Here is a 20,321-nt window from a genome sequence, read left to right as displayed (position 1 = left end):
CCCGTGCCGTTTGGATCGTTCCCACCAACACGCCCTTTTCTGATTTGCGCAGGTGTGAACTTTCCGTGCAGTATATCCTACATTCCCATTAGCCTCCTGGCCTCAATCTTTGTTAGTCACTGTCATTACCCACCTAGCCATTTCCCTGTTCCCATTCCAGCACTACACAGCCCTCTATTACCATATTCTGCCAACACACTCATTTTTTTTCCCCCCACTACCTGCTCCCCCCCTCCCCCCCCGCCCTCCTTTTCCCAACCTCTGTCTACCTATCCTCTCTCCACCCTGTCCCTGTACACTCTTTACTGTCCCCCACCCGTACCCTGCTATAACTCCCCTCCCCCTCCCCCTCCCCCTACCCCTACCCCTACCCGTCGCTGCCTCCTCCCTCCCTGCCTCCACCCTCCAGTTGCCTCTCCCATCATGCGCTGCCACTCACAGAGTGGCCACAGCAGTCAGAGACTGTACTCATGTGTGCAAGTTGCATTTGTGTGAGTATGTTGTCTATTCCCGACGAAGGCCTTGTTGGCTGAAAGCTCACTTTCTGACATCTCTTATTTGTAACTATCTGCGACTCATCATCTCCACTATATGGTGAGTAGCAACTATCCTTTTCATAATATTGTTAAATAATTAGTGAGCTGTTTGTGAACTATGTGTTCTGAAGCCTTGGATAATGCTAGTAGAGTCAAAATGAGTCTTCAGTTGGAGGGCTGTTTGGCAGGTCCCTTATGCGTTATGAGTTCCATTTTCCAAGCTGTTGGGAAGATGATGGAAGTCAGAAAATGGTTAAAAATGCGTGTTGTTTTGGGCAGTAGAGAATCTACAAGAAGACTGATCATTTCCACTGTTATATTATTGTGCCCTTCAGCTGCCAAATGGATTCGTGCAATTGACTTGCAGACCATGTTAGGGTTTACTGGCTGCAGAAAAACATTTCCATTTGTACCAACCACTAACATTTTAAGAGCATCAATGGTTTCTGCCATTTTGTATTGGTCGAGTAAAGATATCAGTGTGGGGAAATACTCGTTTAGATCATCAATAAGAACTAGAGGTTCAGCTGCAGATTTGGGTTTGCCTATTCGTAGACCTCGTAGACTTTTCGTAGATCACCAGGTCGGTGAAAGTCGTCGATTAGTGCCTGGGCATACCTTAGCCCTCCCAGCAGATTGACTGACCCATTTGTGTAGTTGCTTGTATCTGAGATGAATGTCAGATGTCAGGTTCTATTTATATGCCCTGTGTGTTGCATCTCTGGACACTCATAATGTGCTCAAAATGGGCTGTAAGCCACAGTGCGATTTTTCTCCTTGCTCTTAACTGTTCTTCAAGGAGCGTGTTTGTCACATAAATTGCAGTGAAACTGGACAATTCATTACTTTTGTTGAAGTTATTTCATATCACAGGCATCAGCTAAGCTCAGACATATTCAAGAGCTTAAAAACTCTAAAAGTCATCACTTGAGGTTTGTTCTTTGGGCATTGCAGTGAGTAAGTCATGATATTACATACAAGAAGACAAGCCAGGTGCAGGAATCTAATTGGTACAAATTACTCTGAAGATTTGGCAAGAAATATATAGATACACATATGAGTGTCTGCTGTATGACGAGTTGGTCCAAAAGGAATCAATGTAAGGTTTTAACAGGAAAATATGCTATTGAATTTTGACACGGAAGGACTGTTGTTTTGAAAATTCATGTTGATGTCTCCAGCTACAATTGCTGTTCGTGCAAAGAGTCAAGCCTTGAGAATGCGGATTCAAAGCTAGATAGCTGTCCAACTTTAGATGGGCTGTATATTACACAGATGACACACATCCTATTGAGCAGTTTAATCTCAATCAACATGTATTTGGGCTGTTTGTTCTCAATTTTATACATGAGTATGACCTCGGGGAACAAAATTCTGCATACATAATTATGCTGTCACACTGCCGCCTTGTCTGTCACATTGGTCATGTCTCAGAAAAATATGACCATCAAGGCTTACAGAACTGTAGGGGATACTCAGCTTCAGTCATGTCTCTGACAATAGTGTGACATGATAACCGAGGTTGTGAAGTATGCATCTGAACTCAGTCTACTGGGCTGGTAAGGACTGCACATTTGTGTGAGCGAGCTTTAGAGTAGAGCATTCCTGAGTCATTTTTGCTATTTGATGGCAGGTAGGAGGGACAGCTGTCCTGGGGTCAGTCATAACCCAGTGCCTTGTGGAATGCAGTGGGCAGGGGAGGAGAGAGTGCACAGAGCTGTAAAAGGCAGGTAGGAAGTGGAAGGGAGACGCCAGTAGAAGTAGAAGATTCAACGTCAGACTTGTCTGTCACAGAGCATGAAGGCTGAAGTTGTGTGGGTTTTTGAGAGACTGATAATACATGGTGACAAGATGAGCAGTGTATGATGGTATGAGACAGTGGTAATAAGAGTGATTACGCTGCTGCTGCTGATGATAATAATAATAATAATAATGATAATAATAATAATAATAATAGTAAAAGTAAAACTAAAGTAGTTGGTTCTAGAAGCTTTGCAAATAGGTTTTTGTGGGATGGTTTCCGTTTACCTTCAAGTGTGTCCCAGATCAGTTCTGTTTCTCTGTAACACTTTCATGTGAGTTGAACAAAATGTTCCCATTCTTGCGGCTGTTCTTTGTGTCCATTCAATACCCGCCATTAGTCCTATTTGGTACAGGTCCAAGACACTTGCGCAACATTCTAGGATGGGTCACATGAGTGTTTTTTATGTAATCTCCTTCGTAGACTTATTGCTTTCCCCTAGTATTCTACCAATGAACTGCATTCTCCCACCTGCTTTACATATGACTGAGATTATATGATTGATTGATTTCATATATCTACAAATTGCTACACCCAGGTATTTTCATGAGTTTGCCAATTCCAGTTGTGGCTCGCTGATATTATAGTCATAGGATACTAAATGTTTTTCATTTTTTGAAGCGCACAATTTTATATTTCTGAACATTTAAAGCAAGTTGCCAATATTTTCACCACTGTGAAATCTTATCAAGCTCTGACTGGGTATTTGTGTTGCTTCGTTCAGACGGTACTTAATTATAGACAACTGCATCATCTGCCAAAAGTTTGAGGGCACCATTAACATTGTCTGCAAGGTTATTAATATACAAAATGAACAGCAAGGTTCTCAACACACCTCTGTGGAGCACACCCAAACTTACTTCTACTTGTGTCAAGGACTCTCAATGTGACATAACTTACAGCATCCTCCCTTCCTAAAAATCTTCAGTCTGGTCATAAATTTCACTTGATACCCCAACAATTGAGCATCTCATAATAAGTGTAAATGTGGTATTGAATCAGATCCCTTTTGGACCAATTTAACCATTTGCCTGATCAATGTCATGTGAGGAAACTGCAAGTTGGGTTTCACATGATATGTAGCAGTACTTCGACTCACTCTATATTCTTGAAGATTCTCATGATGAGGAGAATATTTTTAATGTGGTGCCTCCAATGCAATAGTTTTGGAGTTTTTCCAACAGGATTCTGTGGCCAAAGATGTCAAAAGCTTTGCTGAGATTTAATAAAACACAAACAGCATTTTGATTATTACCCAGTGTTTCTAGAGCTTTTTGTAAGAAATTATATGTGGCACTAGTCATAGATTTATTTTTCCGAAAACCATGCTGGGCATTCGTGAGTATTTTGTTCTTATCCTGAAAGTCTATTGATCTGTTACACATGATTTTTTTTCAGTGATTTTGGCAAAAACTGATTATAATGAGATTGGTATATAGTTTTCTAAATTTGTTTTGTCACATTTTTATGAATAGGGATCACTTTGACAATTTTAACACTATCAAGAAGGATGAGTTGATTATCTCTGCAAGGGGCGTTGCGATGTTTTTAATACATTCCTTTATGACAAAGTCTGCAATACCATATATTCCTGGGGACTTTTTTTAAAGGTTTTTGTTACCTGAATGATTTCCTTCGGTGTTGTGTCATAGAGAAATATTGAGTGGAGGCAAGAACTTACTTTGTTCTGTTGGACTGTCTCTCTTATTATTAATTGTTAGATTTCTTGTACTGTCTTCATAGTGCTGCCTGAAGAGATTTGCAGTCTACAGGGGTCAGTAATTATCTTGTTATCTCAGTTCAGGGCAATGTTTTCATTTTTACTATTTCCTTCCTGCTTTATTACTTCCCAGTTTGCTTTTGTTTTCTGACTCTGATATAAACTTATCATTGGCTATTATTTTTGCCTGGTGTATGACTTTTCTATACACCTGAATAAACATTGTAATATAACTGGGAGCGGGAATATCTTGTGGTTCTTTTGGTAAGTGAACAATTTTCTTTTTGTGTTGCTCAAGACTTTTATGCCTCTAGTTACCTATGACTTTGCTTTTAGATTTGTGTTCTTTACCACCCATGTTTTGACAGGGAATACTGTTTCAAAATAATATCTGAAAATGTCAGACAACTGTTCAAACTTTTTGTTGGTGTCATGCAGTTCAACCTTTTTGTTGGTGTCATGCAATTGAGAAACTTCTTCCCACCTTTCTCTTGATAATAAGTGACTGGATGTTTTTATGCTCTGTGTGTTGAACTTTCTCGCAGTCACATTTCTTTTTATTCAAAATCCAAATGACCAATTTGTATCTTGTGCTTACTTTTTCTTTGCAAGTTTCACTTTTCAACTATCCCCCACAGGCAAAAATATGAAGTGGTTAAGTCAGAACACCTTGAGGTCAAAAAAAGTGATCTTTTTTGCTGATCCATCTGCTGGAGAATGAAAGGTTGAGATGGTGTGTCAGCTGATTACTAGAATGTGCCAGGGGTCCCATCATGTTAGAGAAATATATCCACCATTGTAACCAAAGGTATCTCTTCTAGTAATGCTGAAAACTTGTTTCATAGAAGTGTAGATAACGGGACCCTGTAAGACGATGTGGTAACATAACAGGTCCAATCAGCTGATTGTTTGTCATATCACATCACACAATTACAAAGAAATCTTTGTAAAAATTTCTCCCCACAAAGGCACCTAGGTTTTTGTTGGATTGCCAGTGCAAATTGAAAGTGTTTTTGGTATTGTCTTGAGTGAAAGTGGCTTCATAAATAAACAGTATTGATCAAGATAGCAATTAACCAACAACAAACTTCCAACTGTGTACCTTCATCTCCTTCTTGAAGGGTGCTGAATCTGCTGCAAATGATAAGGATGGAGGATGTGCATATGTAATATTCTTGAACATGGATTGCAGACCTGTTCAGGAATTTTGCATGAGCTTGTTGAAAGCCTACATTCTAATGATTGAGTATTGTCTTCTACTTCATCCAAACTCTGTTAATTTGCATTTTCAGATTATAATGAATGCTAGGCAGTGTATCAGTCTCCCACAGTTTAGTAAAAGTATGAGGCAACACTTCAGAATCTGGTACTCTGTGGTTAGGAAATCATCTACAGTTTTCTCAAAACCCATACACAAATGCCTCATCAGCATGCTCAATATTTGAAAATATGTGCTTAAACAGTATAGTAGAATTAGCCAACAAATCACAATTACAATCACAGCTGAAAAGTTCAGTTACATCGCTCAATCACAATTTCACAACTTGAACTTCAAAATAAAAGTGATAGTTGATTTTTAACACACAGCAAATGGAGTACTAATACAGGAAATGAAAACTTATTCCTGAAACAGGCTGTATCTCAGTACCCATAAAAATTGGACTCGTTGTATGGGATGTTAATTTATTTTTATTGGTCTGTTCTACCACCTCCTAAAATATGTACTTTTTCTTCTGAAACACTATGTATAGATAAGTTGTAAACCATAAACCACAAAATTTTTATTTTTGCTAGAGAGTAACATTTTCACTCAATTTAAATCGTTAGCTAAGTCACAAAATACTCCCTGTTTTGTGGTTCCAATAATTTCCATGTGAAGACCTGTTTATTCAGTTTGGATGTGGCGCACGTGTCCACACACACACACACACACACACACACACACACACACATACAATTGTCCAGGCACATGCATCCATACACATCCCTATGCCTTTAGAACATGCTGATGAACAGGCCAGCCAGCATCATGAAGGGGCATAGGCAAGCATGTGCCATGTGCGCACAGGTGTGTGTGTGTGTGTGTGTGTGTGTGTGTGTGTGTGTGTGTGTGTGTGTGTGTGTGTGCGCACACGTGTACTTGCACGCGTGCTTTCTCTAGCTCACAAAGGATTGCCCTGAAAGCTAACAAGTTTTATTTTTTTTCTTCTTTTTGTGTGTCCTTAGCAAAGACTCAATGCTTCTGCTTTTCAGTGCTTTAATCCAAAAGTATTTACATTCTACTTTCCTACATTTATTCATGTAGTATGTGTTTTTAAAATACTGTTATCATGACAGTCCCAATCAAAAGAAGTGCCTACATGGACAGAGTTGGTACTTCTTTACTTTTGTCATATTTAATTTTTGTGGAGGGACCTGACATTTAGGTCTGAGAAATTGCCACTAAAAAGTTTAATATATAGGAAGATAATGTATCAGAGTTTTAGGTTGCATTTGATTGTATTGATGCTGAATTTATTGTCTCTTTTTAAGAGAACTGATTTTTTTAAAAGCTTCATTTCAATATGAAAGGTGTGAATGGAGTTTATTAAACTTGTTGTCAAAATCTGTTTGTTTAGAAACTGTAGTTTGCTCACTAAACCTAAATAATCTCACACTGACAGAAGAGTAAAATAGTAGGCATCTTGGTTTTTAAATGCAATCGACTCATATATTTACAGTTAAAGCAATGTCCTCAGTTTCCTGATGTGATATGCTAGTCTCATTTTTATTACATCTCAGAACAGCCTGTAACTATGTTGTATTTTTATGTACTCATGATGTGTTTCCAGTCTGTTTACCATACACAATTGTTAAATTCTTCAGCTGGTTATTCCTTTGTAGTTTCCCACGTTTCTGTCACAAAGTCACTGGTACAGAAGAGGGTCCATTTCAATGGCAGTAAGACCTATAATGCCTTCACTTGATAAATTAAGTGTCTGGTGGATGATGAACTCTTGTTTAAAAACAACTTAAGGTAGCTCCTATTGCAAAGGTCATTCTATACTTTACCAGAGTTCCTGAACCATAATGTACTGTGTAAATGTACCTGTAACACTCAGACTCATTCCCAGATCCTTATTTGTGTATGTTTGTTTATTATTGTAAGCATATTTAAATAATTTATATTTTTGTAACAGAACATAAGCTGAGCAAGCAAGGTAGCACAATGGTTAGCTCATTGACATCGAGCCATCCAGATTTAGGTTTTTCTGATTTCCTTAAAATGCTTAAGCCTGATGGTGAGATTGTCCCTTTGCAAGAGCATGGCTGATTTCCTTCACCATACTTGAAACAACACAAGCTTGTTCTCCATCTCTAATGACCTTGATGTTGATAGAACATTAAACCCTATTTGTCCTTTTTTCCCAAACCTGAATTGTAGATACCTTAATATGAAATTGTTCAGTACTATTTACATGATATCATGATACATTCACAATGTGGATCACAGGAACATGAATAAATGAACAAAAAATAAAGTATGTACTTGTTGCTAATCATCAGATTGTTGAGTGTAATTAACCAGTGACAATGATGCTGATGATGATCAACATCAAGTTCAATTCATGCAAGGTTGTCATGAGCAAGAAAAACATACCGGATAGCTTGCAAACCAGTCACAACAGCATTATGTAAAACTAAAGTTGGCATAAACAATGCACTACCAGCCTGATGTCATCAACAAAATGTCAGCAAACACTGTATGGTTCGAATCATAGAATGTTGGGTGGTTCTTTGCTCTTGGTATCATGGTTCAAAATGATTACAGACTGGCAGAGTTGCAACCTTAAAGCATTGATTGTGTCATGGCTATACTCAATGTATCCACTTGTGGTGACACCTGCCAGCACTCTTGTGTATTGCTGTGCAGCTGACCTACATCTAAGCTCAGCATCTTAATGTCACTGTTCTGTGACAATTTAACTAAACCCATCATGATATCACTGTTTGGCACAGTTGTTAAAACTTTGTTCTGTTTCTTATGTTAACTATTGTGATATTCAGTAGCTGAGTATCATGATATGAATGAGTGTGAACATTGGATATATACTGAGATTTTGCATTGTGAATTGGTCTGTAAAAATTTCACTATTAGCTGTGCTGCTTGTTCCCATTACATTGGCTGAAATAGTGTGAGGGAGCTACATCACAAAAAATGAGGAGGGGTTGGAATACTTATATTAACGAAAAATTTCATATAAATCTCCTTTTTAATGTATTTCATTCAGTTTAGAAGTCAAAAGTTACTAAACCACCAAAATAATTGGAAGGTAAAAAAATCTATTCACCAAGCAGCGGCAGAACACGCGCGTAAAAGAAAGTTATAATTAGGCAAGCTTTTGGAACCAGTAGCTCCTTCTTCAGGCAGAAGGGTTGAAGGGGAAGGAAGAGGGGTGAAGGAAAAGTACTGCAGAGGTCTAGGAAAAGGGTTAGATTTCGTGAAAGTCACCCAGAACCACAGCTCAGAGGACAGTTATCAGACGGGATGAGAAGGAAAGACTGACTGTTATCATAAGAGATTTGAAAACCTGAGTGCTAAGGTGCAAGACAGGGTTATATGCAAGACAGAGATTACTGCTTAAACATCATGCATGAGTTAATAGGAGTGAAAAGCTAAGTGCATTGTACATAACAGAGGTGGGAAGGGGGTGGTGGAAAATAGACAACAAAAGATGTGTAAAACTATGATGGAGTGAAGAAAAGTCTAGTTACTGTGAAGAAGCACTGAGGCAGAAGAAATTAATGTAAATTAAGGCCAGATGGGTGGCAAGAACCAAGGATATATTGTAGTGCAAGTTCCCACCTTCATAACTCTTCAATAGTTGGCAGCATTGGCATGTGGCAGGTACTGGCCTCTTCCATAACCTCTTATATACAGCTCCAGTTGGCAGGAAGCCTTAGCATTGAACAGTTGTGTTGTTAATTGTGAAGTATGGAATCCTGCGCAGTCAGTCAGTCAATGCGATTTGAGCAACATGCAGTCATTGAATTCTTGACAGCAGAAGGTGTCACCGCAATGGAGATTCATCAGAGAATGAAAGCAGTTTATGGTGATTGTGTTGATGTGAGTACTGTGTGTCATTGGGCATGTAAGTTTAAAGATGTTGAGGTGGGAACATCTGACCTGCATGACAAACAAAGAGTTGGACATCCTGTGACAGCAGCCATCAAGTTTCACAAGCAAAATGTTGACAGATTAATTTAGGACAATTGTCGTATCACTTAGAGGGAAATTGCAAGCACAATCGGCATTTGACAAGAATGTGTGGGTCACATTATTGCTTTGCTTGGGTATCGGAAAATCTGTGCACGATGGGTACCCCGAATGCTGACTCCTGAAATGAAAGTGCACAGACCTGAAATTTGCCAGGAACTCCTCTCACAGTATGAGAATGAAGGTGACGCCTTTCTCCCTTCAATTGTGACAGGAGACAGAACTTGGGTACACCATTACCACCCAGAGACGAAACATCAATCAATGGAATATTGACACGACGACTCGCCCAGAAAAAGAAACTCGAGACACAGCCCTCAACTCGAAAAATCCTGGCCACAGTGTTGTGGGATGCAGATGATGTTATCCATGTTGATTTCCTTGATCGTGGAACAACAAAATGCTGCGAACTCTGAAACAATGGCTAACAAGGGTGCAGAAGGAAAAGGGAAATGTTTTCCTGCAGCATGACAATGCCAGACCACACACTTCACGTGCCACCACAGTAGAACTTCAGAGACTGAATCTCACCACTGTACGGCATCCTCCATACAGTTCAGATTTAGCATCGTCTGACTTCCACCCATTCCCCATAATGAAAGACAATCTGCAGGGGCATCATTATGCTTCTGATGAAAATGTTGAGAGAACCTGAGACTGTGGTTGTGGAAACAGAGTGTCGACTTCTTCCGTGATGTCTTCAGAAAACTTGTTCATCGTTGGCAGAAATGTATCCTGTTAGCTGGTGATTATGTGGAAAAGTGAATATTGGTACTTAAAGATCACATTCTAAGAATTATTTCTGCATTTGATTTATTAAAATATTCTGATTGACACCCAATTAATGAAGGTGGAGGCATTACTTTTCATTCAATGCTCATGCATACATACTTTGCAGGTGACCATATGGTGTGTGGCGAAGGGTAATGTGTACCACTGCTAGTCATTCCATGTCCTGTTGCACTCGCAAATAGAGCATGAGAAAAATGACTGTCTGTTTGCCTCTATACAAGCCCCCAGTTTCTCTTATCTTCACAATACTTATGCAAGATGTACATTGGTGGTAGTAGTCAGCTGCGAAAGCTGGTTATCTAAGCTTTATCAACAGTGTTTTGCAAAAAGAACATTGTCTCTCCTTCAGGGATTGTCGTTTGAGTTTGTAGTGCTTGGTAGTTGATCAAACTTAATGGTAACAAATTTATCAACATGCTTGTGAATTGCCTCAGTGTCTTCTGTTAGGATGTCCTGGTGGGGATCCAAACACTCAAGCAGTAATCAAGTAAGGGTTGCACAAGTGTTTTTATATGTTGTCTCCATTATAGATGAGCTACACTCACCTAGAATTCTCCCATTTTATATTGCTTTCTAATATTACAACTAGATATTTAATCAACATGACTGTATCAAGCAGCAAAACACTAATACTATATTCCAAGATTACAGATATGTTTATCCTACTCATCTTCATTAACTTACATTTTGCCACATTTAGTGCAAGCTGTCATTAATCACACCAAAAGTAAGTTCTGATCAACTTACCCTGTGTGCTCTGGTCACTTTCCCTTACAAGCCAATGGCGTTAGGATATAGTTGCATTATGTTGCTCACTATGCCCATCAGATGATTTATGTATGCAGAGAACAAGAGCAGTCCTGTCACAATTCTGTAAGGCACTCCTAATGGTACACTTGTCTTTGATGAACAGGTGAATGTATTCAGTTCTGTTACATAAGAAATCATCAAGCCAGTAACATATACAAGAAACTATTCTCTATGCTCACACCTTTGTTAACGGTCTGAGTTAGGGCACTATGTCAATTGCTTTCCTGAAAACTGGGACAATGGAATCTACCTGTTGCCCTTCATCCATGGTTTACAGGATATTGTGCAAGAAAAGGTCAAGCTGAGTGTCGCACGAGTGATGGTTTCAAAATCCCTGCTGATCTGTGAACAGATGCTTTCCCCCTCAAGGAAATTTATGATATTCATAATTAAAATATGTTCAAGGATTCTGCAGCTCACCAACATTAATGATACTGGCCTGTAATTTTGTGGGTCCTTTCTTTCACCACTCTTAAATAGAGCAGTGACATGTACTTTTTCCAGTCACTCGGGAATTTGCACGCCACAAGATATTTGCGACAAATGTAAGATAAATAAGGGGCCAATGCCAAAGAGCACATACTGTAAAACCAAATCAGGATACCATTCAGACCTGGCAACTTATTTGTTTTCAACTCTGTCAGTTGTTTCTTAATTGCAGGGATGTCTGTTTCTATGTCATCCATATGGGAGTCTGCTTGAGGTCAGATCATGGTATGTCTGTATGATCTTCCTTTGTGAATGATTTTGTAAATGCAAAATTTAAAACTTCAGCTTTCCTTTTGCCGTCTTCTATTGTCACATCAAACTGGTTGATGAGTGAGTGAATAGAAGCCTTAGGCCTTTATAGCAGTTTTATGTGGGACGAAAATTTTCTCATGTTCTCATCAAGATCCTTTGCTAATGTTCAGTGTTGGAAGTTGCATTGATTTTTTTATCAATTTCTACTAACTTCAGTCTGTCGAGATTTCTGCATTCTTTTTTAAACTGAGTAACAGTCTCTGTCTCCTCAGAATTTTCTGAATTTTGTCAGTAAACCACGTCTTTTTCATCTTAATCCAATTACTTGGCACATACTTTTCGAGTGCGTGATTTGCAATCAGTTTAAACTTTGCCCACAGCTCCTGTACATTCACCATATTGAAATAAAATGATATCCATTCACTGTATGTGTAGTATGCTGATAGCTGCCTATGTGCTCCCTCCACCATAATAACTATTCTAGCCTTCTTGATGGATTTATTAACTTTAGTAACCATTGCCGCTGTGATGACATCATGATCAGTAATCTTCATCTTAATACTGACACTGTCAATAAGGTCATACTTCAAGATGTTCTAAGAACAAAACTGGTTGTAGGACAATAAATGTACAATAACACAAATGAGATGGTTTTCGTTAATCATTAATATCAGTGTCATCTGTGATGCTTGACATGGTTACAGCTTTTCAGTTCTCAAAATCTACAGCTTGGTCAAGATCCTTGAAAGCAGCCATTTGGCAAAACCTAGCACATATAATAGTGATCTTCAGTACAGTGTCTCTATCTGAATACAAATATATATATATATATATATATATATATATATATATATATATATATATATATATATATATATATATATATATTAAACAAATTATGAATTTTGTGTGCTCAATGTGTCTATTGGAGTATATGTTTTATAACTCTCCAGCCATCTTTGACTGTTTCTGTTGATTAATCAAACAAATTTTATAATGTAACCCTGCAGGATAAGATTTGTATGCAAGGTATAATTATTTTTTGAAAACATTGTGTCTTGCAGATAAGATACAATTTAAACTTGGCTACCATTGCAAGTTGCATAATTCAGTTTCATTTTTATGTCTCTAAAATATTATTTTCTACTGTGTATATTTTATGGTAGTGCCACAAGTCTTAAATTGGCTAGCCAATAACTTGTATTGGTTTCTGATGTGTGGGACTGGAAAATAATTCTTAAAATTTCAGGTACTGTTTCTCGCAGGATGAGCAGTTCACCAAGTGTGGAGGAACCACAGAAGCGTACTGTAAGTAAACAGCAGCAGCAAGTTCATCGACCTGGTGGTATGACGCGAAGTACTGTGTCAGCTGGGAAGCTTGCTCCCACAGATGCAAAGCGGCGAACATCTTCAGAATCTCCGTCATCGTCATCAGTTGATCGAAGAAGTGCTCAGAAATCGGTTCCATTGGATGAAGACAATGACACTCCACGTTTTCTGCTGCTGATAAAGGTGAAACTGAGATTTCAGTTCTAATCAAAACCTGTGATTTAAACTGGGGAAACAGTGTTTGACGATTGCTAGTTATGGTGCTGTAAGTTAATAATTTGTATATACAGAAAGCATTTTTGTTATATAATACATATATTCAACATAATGTACAACCATAAAAGGTAAACCATGTATTTCTTGGGTGACTTAATGTTTCTGTTTTTGTTTTTGTTTTTGTTTTTGTTTTGCACTCAAAATTTTGATTCACTAATGGACCACACCATACTTATACTATTTATAGTGCTGTTTTAATTTACCTTCCATCTTCCAACAATGCAGTTTTAGACATTCTTGGCAGTTAAAATACAATGCTGATGGGTGTTATTTTGTGTGTGCCCTTGTCTTAACTTTTACTTCTGCTTGATTACTAGTAATATGACATTCTAAGGCTTTCCTATGCTAATCATAACTGGGTAGTAGCTATAAATTTTCCATTGTTCATGAAACAAAGTGAACATCTGTATTACCTTTACTATAATGTCTTGACGGTACCTCATTGAAGACCTTGCAATGTTTCACCATAGTCAGGATTTGAATGAAGTGTGCATTATTGCTTATATGATTTAAATGTTGTTGGCTAGTTGCTTAGCTGATTAGTTTATTCACCCACAGACCATTAACACAATAATATTTGACATGTCATTTTAGTTGAAAGAGAAAAACACTTAAAATATTAATTCATTACAGCAACATTGTTAGTAATTGGTTTAGCTGGCAGAGGATTTACATGTTGATGTTAAAACCTCTTGGGTATTGGTAATGCCTCGTTCTTGATGAATCTTCTGTTCCCATGCCTCAGCTCAGGTGTTTTTCCAGAAACAGTCTGCACACAGTGTTCGCTGTCAAACTTGTGCTTATTTAATGGCAGTAATTCTGTCATTTATCAACACTGACGTTGATGATTGGCAATAGTATGACATTATAGGAGTGGTGGAATCTTTACAAGTGCTCGGAGGGTGAGGTGTGAATGGCACCTTGTTCCTGTTTATACACACATCAAAAAAGTTTTGCATCACCCTGGTTCCCAGAACTCCTGAAGATAGATGTTGACCGTGGATATTGTATCACAGACACAGTCCCTTTGACTGTTCAGAGAAGTCACTTAACATGCCAAAATATGTAAAGAACCATGCATGAGCAACGCCTATTAGATGGAGGGAGTCCGACAGCCGATCAGTACCAGTCTTTCCACTAGGAAAGAGATACAAGGCTTGTGTTGTCTGTAGTTCAACCATGCATAGACAGTCAATACTGTGGTTTGATCGTGTCCACATTGTTACTTCGTGCCAGAAAGGGCTCTCAACATGAGAAGTGTCCAGACATCCTGGAGTGAACCAAAGCGATGTTGTTTGGATATGGAGGACATAGAGAGAGAGACATGAACTGTCGATGGCATCCTTCATTCAGGCTGCGCAAGGGCTACTACTGCAGTGGATGACCACTACCTACGGATTATGGCTCAGCCGAAACCTGACAGCAATGCCACCATGTAGAATAATACTTTTCGTGCAGCCACAGGACGTCATGTTACGACTCAAACTATGCACAATAGGCTGCATGATGCGCAGCTTCACTCATGACATCCATGGCGAAGTCCATCTTTGCAACCACGACACCATGCAGTACGGTACAGATGGCCCCATCAACATGCCGAATGGACCGCTCAGGATCAGCGTCACATTCTCTTCACCGATGGGTGTCGCATATGCCTTTAATGAGACAATTGTTGGAGACGCATTTATAGGCACTCGGTCAGGCTGAATGCCGTAGACACACAGTCCAGTGAGTGCAGCAAAGTGGAGGTTACCTGATGTTTTGGGGTGGCATTATGTGGAGCCGAAGTATGCCGCTAGTGGTCATGGAAGACACCGTAATGGCTGTACGATACATGAGTGCCATCCTCCGACTGATAGTGCAACCATATTGGCAGCATATTGGCGAGGCATTCATCCTCATGGATGACAGTTTGCGCTCCCATCGTGCACGTCTTGTGAATGACTTCCTTCCTTCAGGAAAACGACATTTCTTGACTAGAGTGACCAGCATGTTCTCCAGACACGAACCCTATCAAACATGCCTGGGATAGATTGAAAAGGGCTGTTTATGGACGACGTGACCCACCAACCACACTGAGGGATCTACACTGAATCACCATTGAGGAGTGGGACAATCTGGACCTACAGTGCCTTGATGAACTTGTGGATAGTATACCATAACAAATACAGGCATGCATCAATGCCATAGGACGTGCTACTGGGTATTAGAGATACCGGTGTGTACAGCAATCTGGACCACCACCTGTGAAGGTATCACAGTGTGGTGGTACAACATGCAACGTGTAAAAAGGGCGGAAATGATGTTTATGTTGATCTCTTTTCCAGTTTTCCGTACAGGTTCAGAAACTCTCCGACTTGAGGTGATGCATTTTTTTTTTTTTTTTTTTTTTTTTTTTTTTTTTTTTTTATATATATATATAAATATATGTGTGTATTTGCTTCCAGTGGGAGCATCTTCATAGCATTGAGTGTGATTACTCATGCTGTCAGTAGTTGAAAGATAATCTCTTGATTGAATATGAACAGGTATTCAGTTATTTTGAATGCCTCCATGACTTTTCATTTGCGTTGGTGCGCAGTGCATTTACTAAAACTCTAATGTTGGCGGTCGGTACACTGACTGCATTTTTCACTATTTTCCACTACAACTGACTTGCTGGGTTATTTGGTATGCACATGTCATTCATGGTGTTTAAAAGTTCCTTTAACTGCATGATCTGTCTTCTCTTGTGCACTTTGTTACACTTACACCCAATTTAATACTCATACATCATACATATTCATACTGTTTCACTGGTCATTGCTTACATCACACGTGCGCGCATGCGAGCGCGCGCACACACACACACACACACGCACACACATGCACACACACACACACACACACACACACACACACACACACACACACACACAACTTCTGATTCTGCTGCATGACTGAATGATGGCCAGTAATGTGGGAATGGTGAGGATGGGAGGGTTGGAAAAGAGGAGTGTATAAGCAAAAACATGGCAGAAAAGCAAGGTGGTGAAAGAAAGGAGTAAGGAGGGAACAGTGGAAAAGGAAGAGGTGAAACTTCCTGACAGATTAAAATTTTGTGCTTGACCAGCTCTTGAATGTGGAGCCCCTGCCTTTTGCGAGCAAATATTCAAACAACTGAGATTTCCTTGCACAGCTCATTCAGGAAGTAAGCAGGAGAGCTTCTCTAATATTTTTCAAGGTAAGAGAGAAGTACTGGCAGAAGTAAAGCTGGGAGGGCACTTTGTGAGTTGTGCCTGGATATTTCAGTTGGTAGAGCTACTGCCCACAAATGGCCAGTGTTCAAGTCCTAGTTGAGTGCACAACTGTAATTTGCATGGCAGTTTCAAATCAGTACAAACACCACTGTAAAGTGAAGTTTCATTATGGAAAGGAAGAGATGGCTTAAAGAACTGTGACTAAATAAGGAAAGATAGCCAAGGAAGAGGTAAAGTGGACAACATACAGTGTAAATAAAAATGACAAAGAGGAAAAAATTAAATAGATTGTATAAAATCAAAGGAAAGGAAGAGGAGAGAAATGATAGAAGGAAATGTGAAAAGAAGAACCAATAGAAGCTGGCAGCAAAGCGGAAAATGAACAATAGAGACAAATGGGAGTCCAGGTAAGTGATTTGCGAGATTGTAAATGTGTTACAATAGATCTCAGTTTTTCAGTGCTTAGATGCTGATTTTGGGGATGACTGTTTAGATTGCACTGACCCTGTATCAATTGTGTAGTCATCTATGTTGCGTGGAATAGCATGGTTTGGTGTTGTGTGGTTCATTATAGGGCCATTATTGTAGTATAGTGCTGGTCAGCTGTGTGAATAGAAAGCAAGTTGGAGGTAATGCCCTTGTAGAGTACAGCACAATGATTGTAGAAAGTTTATAAATGATGTTTATACCTGTGCATGTGATATAACCACTGAATCTTTCTATGTACAAGATGTGTGTGGAAAATTCGCTGAATGGTCTCAGAAAATAAAGGAAACAAGAGCTGCAAACAAAAGAGCTTTGCTGGCCTTCGAAGTAGTTGTATCCTGCCTATTCATCAAATATGGGGTTCCTGGGGAAACTGCTTCTTGGATCACTAAACAACAATTCAAGCAAATCATATTAAAGAGTTGTTATTCCAGAAAATAAATTACATTACTTAACTTTGAGAAATGCAAATGTGTCACAAGCAAAGGCCAATGCAATATAATCAATATCTTTCAGTATGGCGATTCTAATGCAAGTGAAGGAATATAGTGGATGCTTCTATCCAGGTCACTGATCTTGACACTTTCTTACGTCTTCTTTGTGTAGAGAGTGCTGCTGTGCTGGCAGTTGATCTTACACTGGAACAAAGGTAGTCTTCATTAGCTACTATACGCTTCCTGAAATTAGTTATGAAACCGTTGGGAATGGTCAGCAAATGCTTTTTGTGGAATCACTCAAACAAAGTACACTGGTCATGTACAGTTTGTTAAGTGCACCATTAAAGGAGATGAGGCCTGGTGCTACCAATATGATTCAGACTGTCAGCAGCAGGGTGTTCATCATTTTACCTGCTTCCCAAGAAAAGTTGACTGACAAAATCAAAGATTCAGACAATGTTGATCTTTCTCGACAGGAAGTGCTCGATCTGTCAGGAATTTCTGCCCACGGAAACCATTGACTGTTGTTTTGTCTGCAGATCATATTGATTGCATTGATCTCCTGTAGTGATGCAGACATCCAACAGCATGTGACCATGGTGCTTTGAACAATTCCAGAAGAAGCATTTGTGAACAATTCCCAACAGCCTTACAACCTAGTTTGAAATGTGTTTTAGCTAATGGTGATTACTTTGAAGACCAGTAAAGGTATTTTGTTTGCAACTCTTGTTCCTTTATTTTCTGAAACCATTCACCAAGCTTTTTTTGATGCACCTTGGGTTTATCTCTCCTGTCTGTGTGCTGTGGTACACGTCCTTGCTATGTCCTGACGCACTCCTAGAAGTAGCTCCTTCATTCCTGTTTTATTCTCCTCGTTGCTTTCTATCGTCCACACAAACTTTCCCATGCCTCACTCAACGTACATTTTTATGCAAGTCAAGATAGAACACCATTCATATGTGGTTTTTGGCAGCCTCGGAAGTGGATATGTAACTGTTTGGAAATAGTCTCTTTGCTTTGAGAAAGAATGGAGCTCAGCAAGCAGACACTAAATACTTTGTATGCCAATCTGTCACTCAACATTTCTTCTTGACTGTGACTTGTGGTCCATCATTGAATTATCACCAGAATGAATATTTAGAATGGTAATTCTGTCATCGTTGGAACTGACAGTAATGTGTGCAATATTCATGCGAGATTAACACAGCATTATGCCAATGACCAAACAGCAAATCTGAAGCATTTTATTGATATGAGAGATATGTGGTTAGCTAACTATATGCTCCATAGGTTGTACTCACAATGAAGGTTATGATATGGAAACAGTTTACACATTTTGTTGAATCAATAAATAAAAGTGATAGATGGCACATACATACTTAAAAGTTTGCTCATTTTTCTGCAGTTAAGCAATTGCCTCTCACATTTGTTTCTTGTTTTCATTTTGGAATTTCCCTTATCATAATATTTCCTGAAACAATATATTGCTCCATACTGGCCTTTTATATTTTTAAGTATGAGGTTACTAAGCAAGTAGGTTCCACATCACTTACTTTTGCTACTGTGGGTGTGTATACACATGCTGCTATGCCATTGAACAGGTGCTGTGGATGTGTATACGTGTGCTGCTTGGGTTTTCCTACAGTGCTATAGATGTCGATCTGCTTCCTGAGCCACCAACCTCTCACTGCTGCAGATGAGTTACTTGCAAATCTTGGTGAATAAAAAGTTTTGAGTGTTTATTATACAACATGTGTACCTCACTGTGTGCTACAATTTGCAAAAAACTGAATTTTGTTTCTTGAATTGTTTATGAGATATGACTGTTGTTATGACCATATGTTTTGTGATGCACGAGGACATGAATGTGAGCCTTGCACGTGACTGTCCTTCAAATGTAAAACAAATCTTCTCACTAAGCAGTGACAGAACACACACATAAAAGAAGTTTATAATTAGACAAGATTTTGGAACCAGTGGCTCTTTCGTCAAGGAAAAGGGCTGAAGAAGAAGGAATAGGGGTGAAGGAAAAGGACTGGTGAGGTCTTCAAAAATGGTTATATTTCGGGAAAGTCACCCAAAACCACAAGAGATTTATTGCATTGTATGAGAAGGAAAGACCGATTTTTGGGGACTGTATCAGATGATATCTGAAAAAAAAAAATTGATTGTTTTTGTCGTTAAATATAATTCAAAATAACTTGAGAACAAAATGAGATATCGTTTTGCTCTCAATTTTAAATGGAATTTTGATATCCCATCTATGTTTCATTGCCTGCGATGTAGGAGTTGAAATCAACCTTACGCAAAGTTCAAGTAATGAGTTTTTACCTCTGCAAACTCTTTAAATTTTGTGCAATGTTTTACATCATTTGATGCAGCGCAGCAAGTATCAGATTGTAAGATGTGTAAAAATCAATTTTTTTCACCTAATAGTTTTAAAATCTTTAGACAATAGGTATTTCATATTGACTGGAATGCCATCTCAACACAGGCTTTTGATGGGTAGTACAGCCATAACAAAAACCATTTGAGTATTGAATGCAGAGAGCATGTCCATTGCATCGAAAGTGTTAAATCATGGTTCTCTGAGAGGAACTGATATATGTCAGAGATAGGTGCTGTGTCTTGTTTCCCAAATTAGACAGATGATATGGTAGCATCACTGCGACTGAGACATGCTGTGATCTGTTTCCCAAGATTTAATAGTTATGTATTTGATAGTTTCCTAGTATCAACATTGTGTCTGATGATGAAACTGGCTATTTGTGATTTAACGATAAATCTCAGTTCTTAAGAATAGTCTGTAGTCCAAGTGGACACTTGGTTTTAACATTTAACTTCATATTTTGTGAAACAAAGTTCTGTATGTGATTTCATGCTGGTCTCGTGTTTGT

At 38.8% G+C, this 20,321-nt stretch overlaps 1 protein-coding gene across 1 annotated transcript in view; it reads left to right on the top strand.

The window, feature by feature from the left end:
* The window catches only part of LOC126355725 (WD repeat-containing protein 91), a 219,661-nt gene that overhangs the window by 82,568 nt on the left and 116,772 nt on the right, over positions 1–20,321 (top strand). The window contains exon 6 of the mRNA XM_050006093.1: positions 12,907–13,169. Coding sequence (XP_049862050.1) covers positions 12,907–13,169 — 263 coding nt within the window. The remainder of the gene's footprint in view (positions 1–12,906; positions 13,170–20,321) is intronic.

This window comes from Schistocerca gregaria, chromosome 3, assembly GCF_023897955.1.
Source record: "Schistocerca gregaria isolate iqSchGreg1 chromosome 3, iqSchGreg1.2, whole genome shotgun sequence".
Lineage (NCBI taxonomy): Eukaryota > Metazoa > Arthropoda > Insecta > Orthoptera > Acrididae > Schistocerca > Schistocerca gregaria.
The sequence above is the reverse complement of the archived record's forward strand: the minus strand, read 5'-3'. Positions and strand labels throughout refer to the sequence as shown.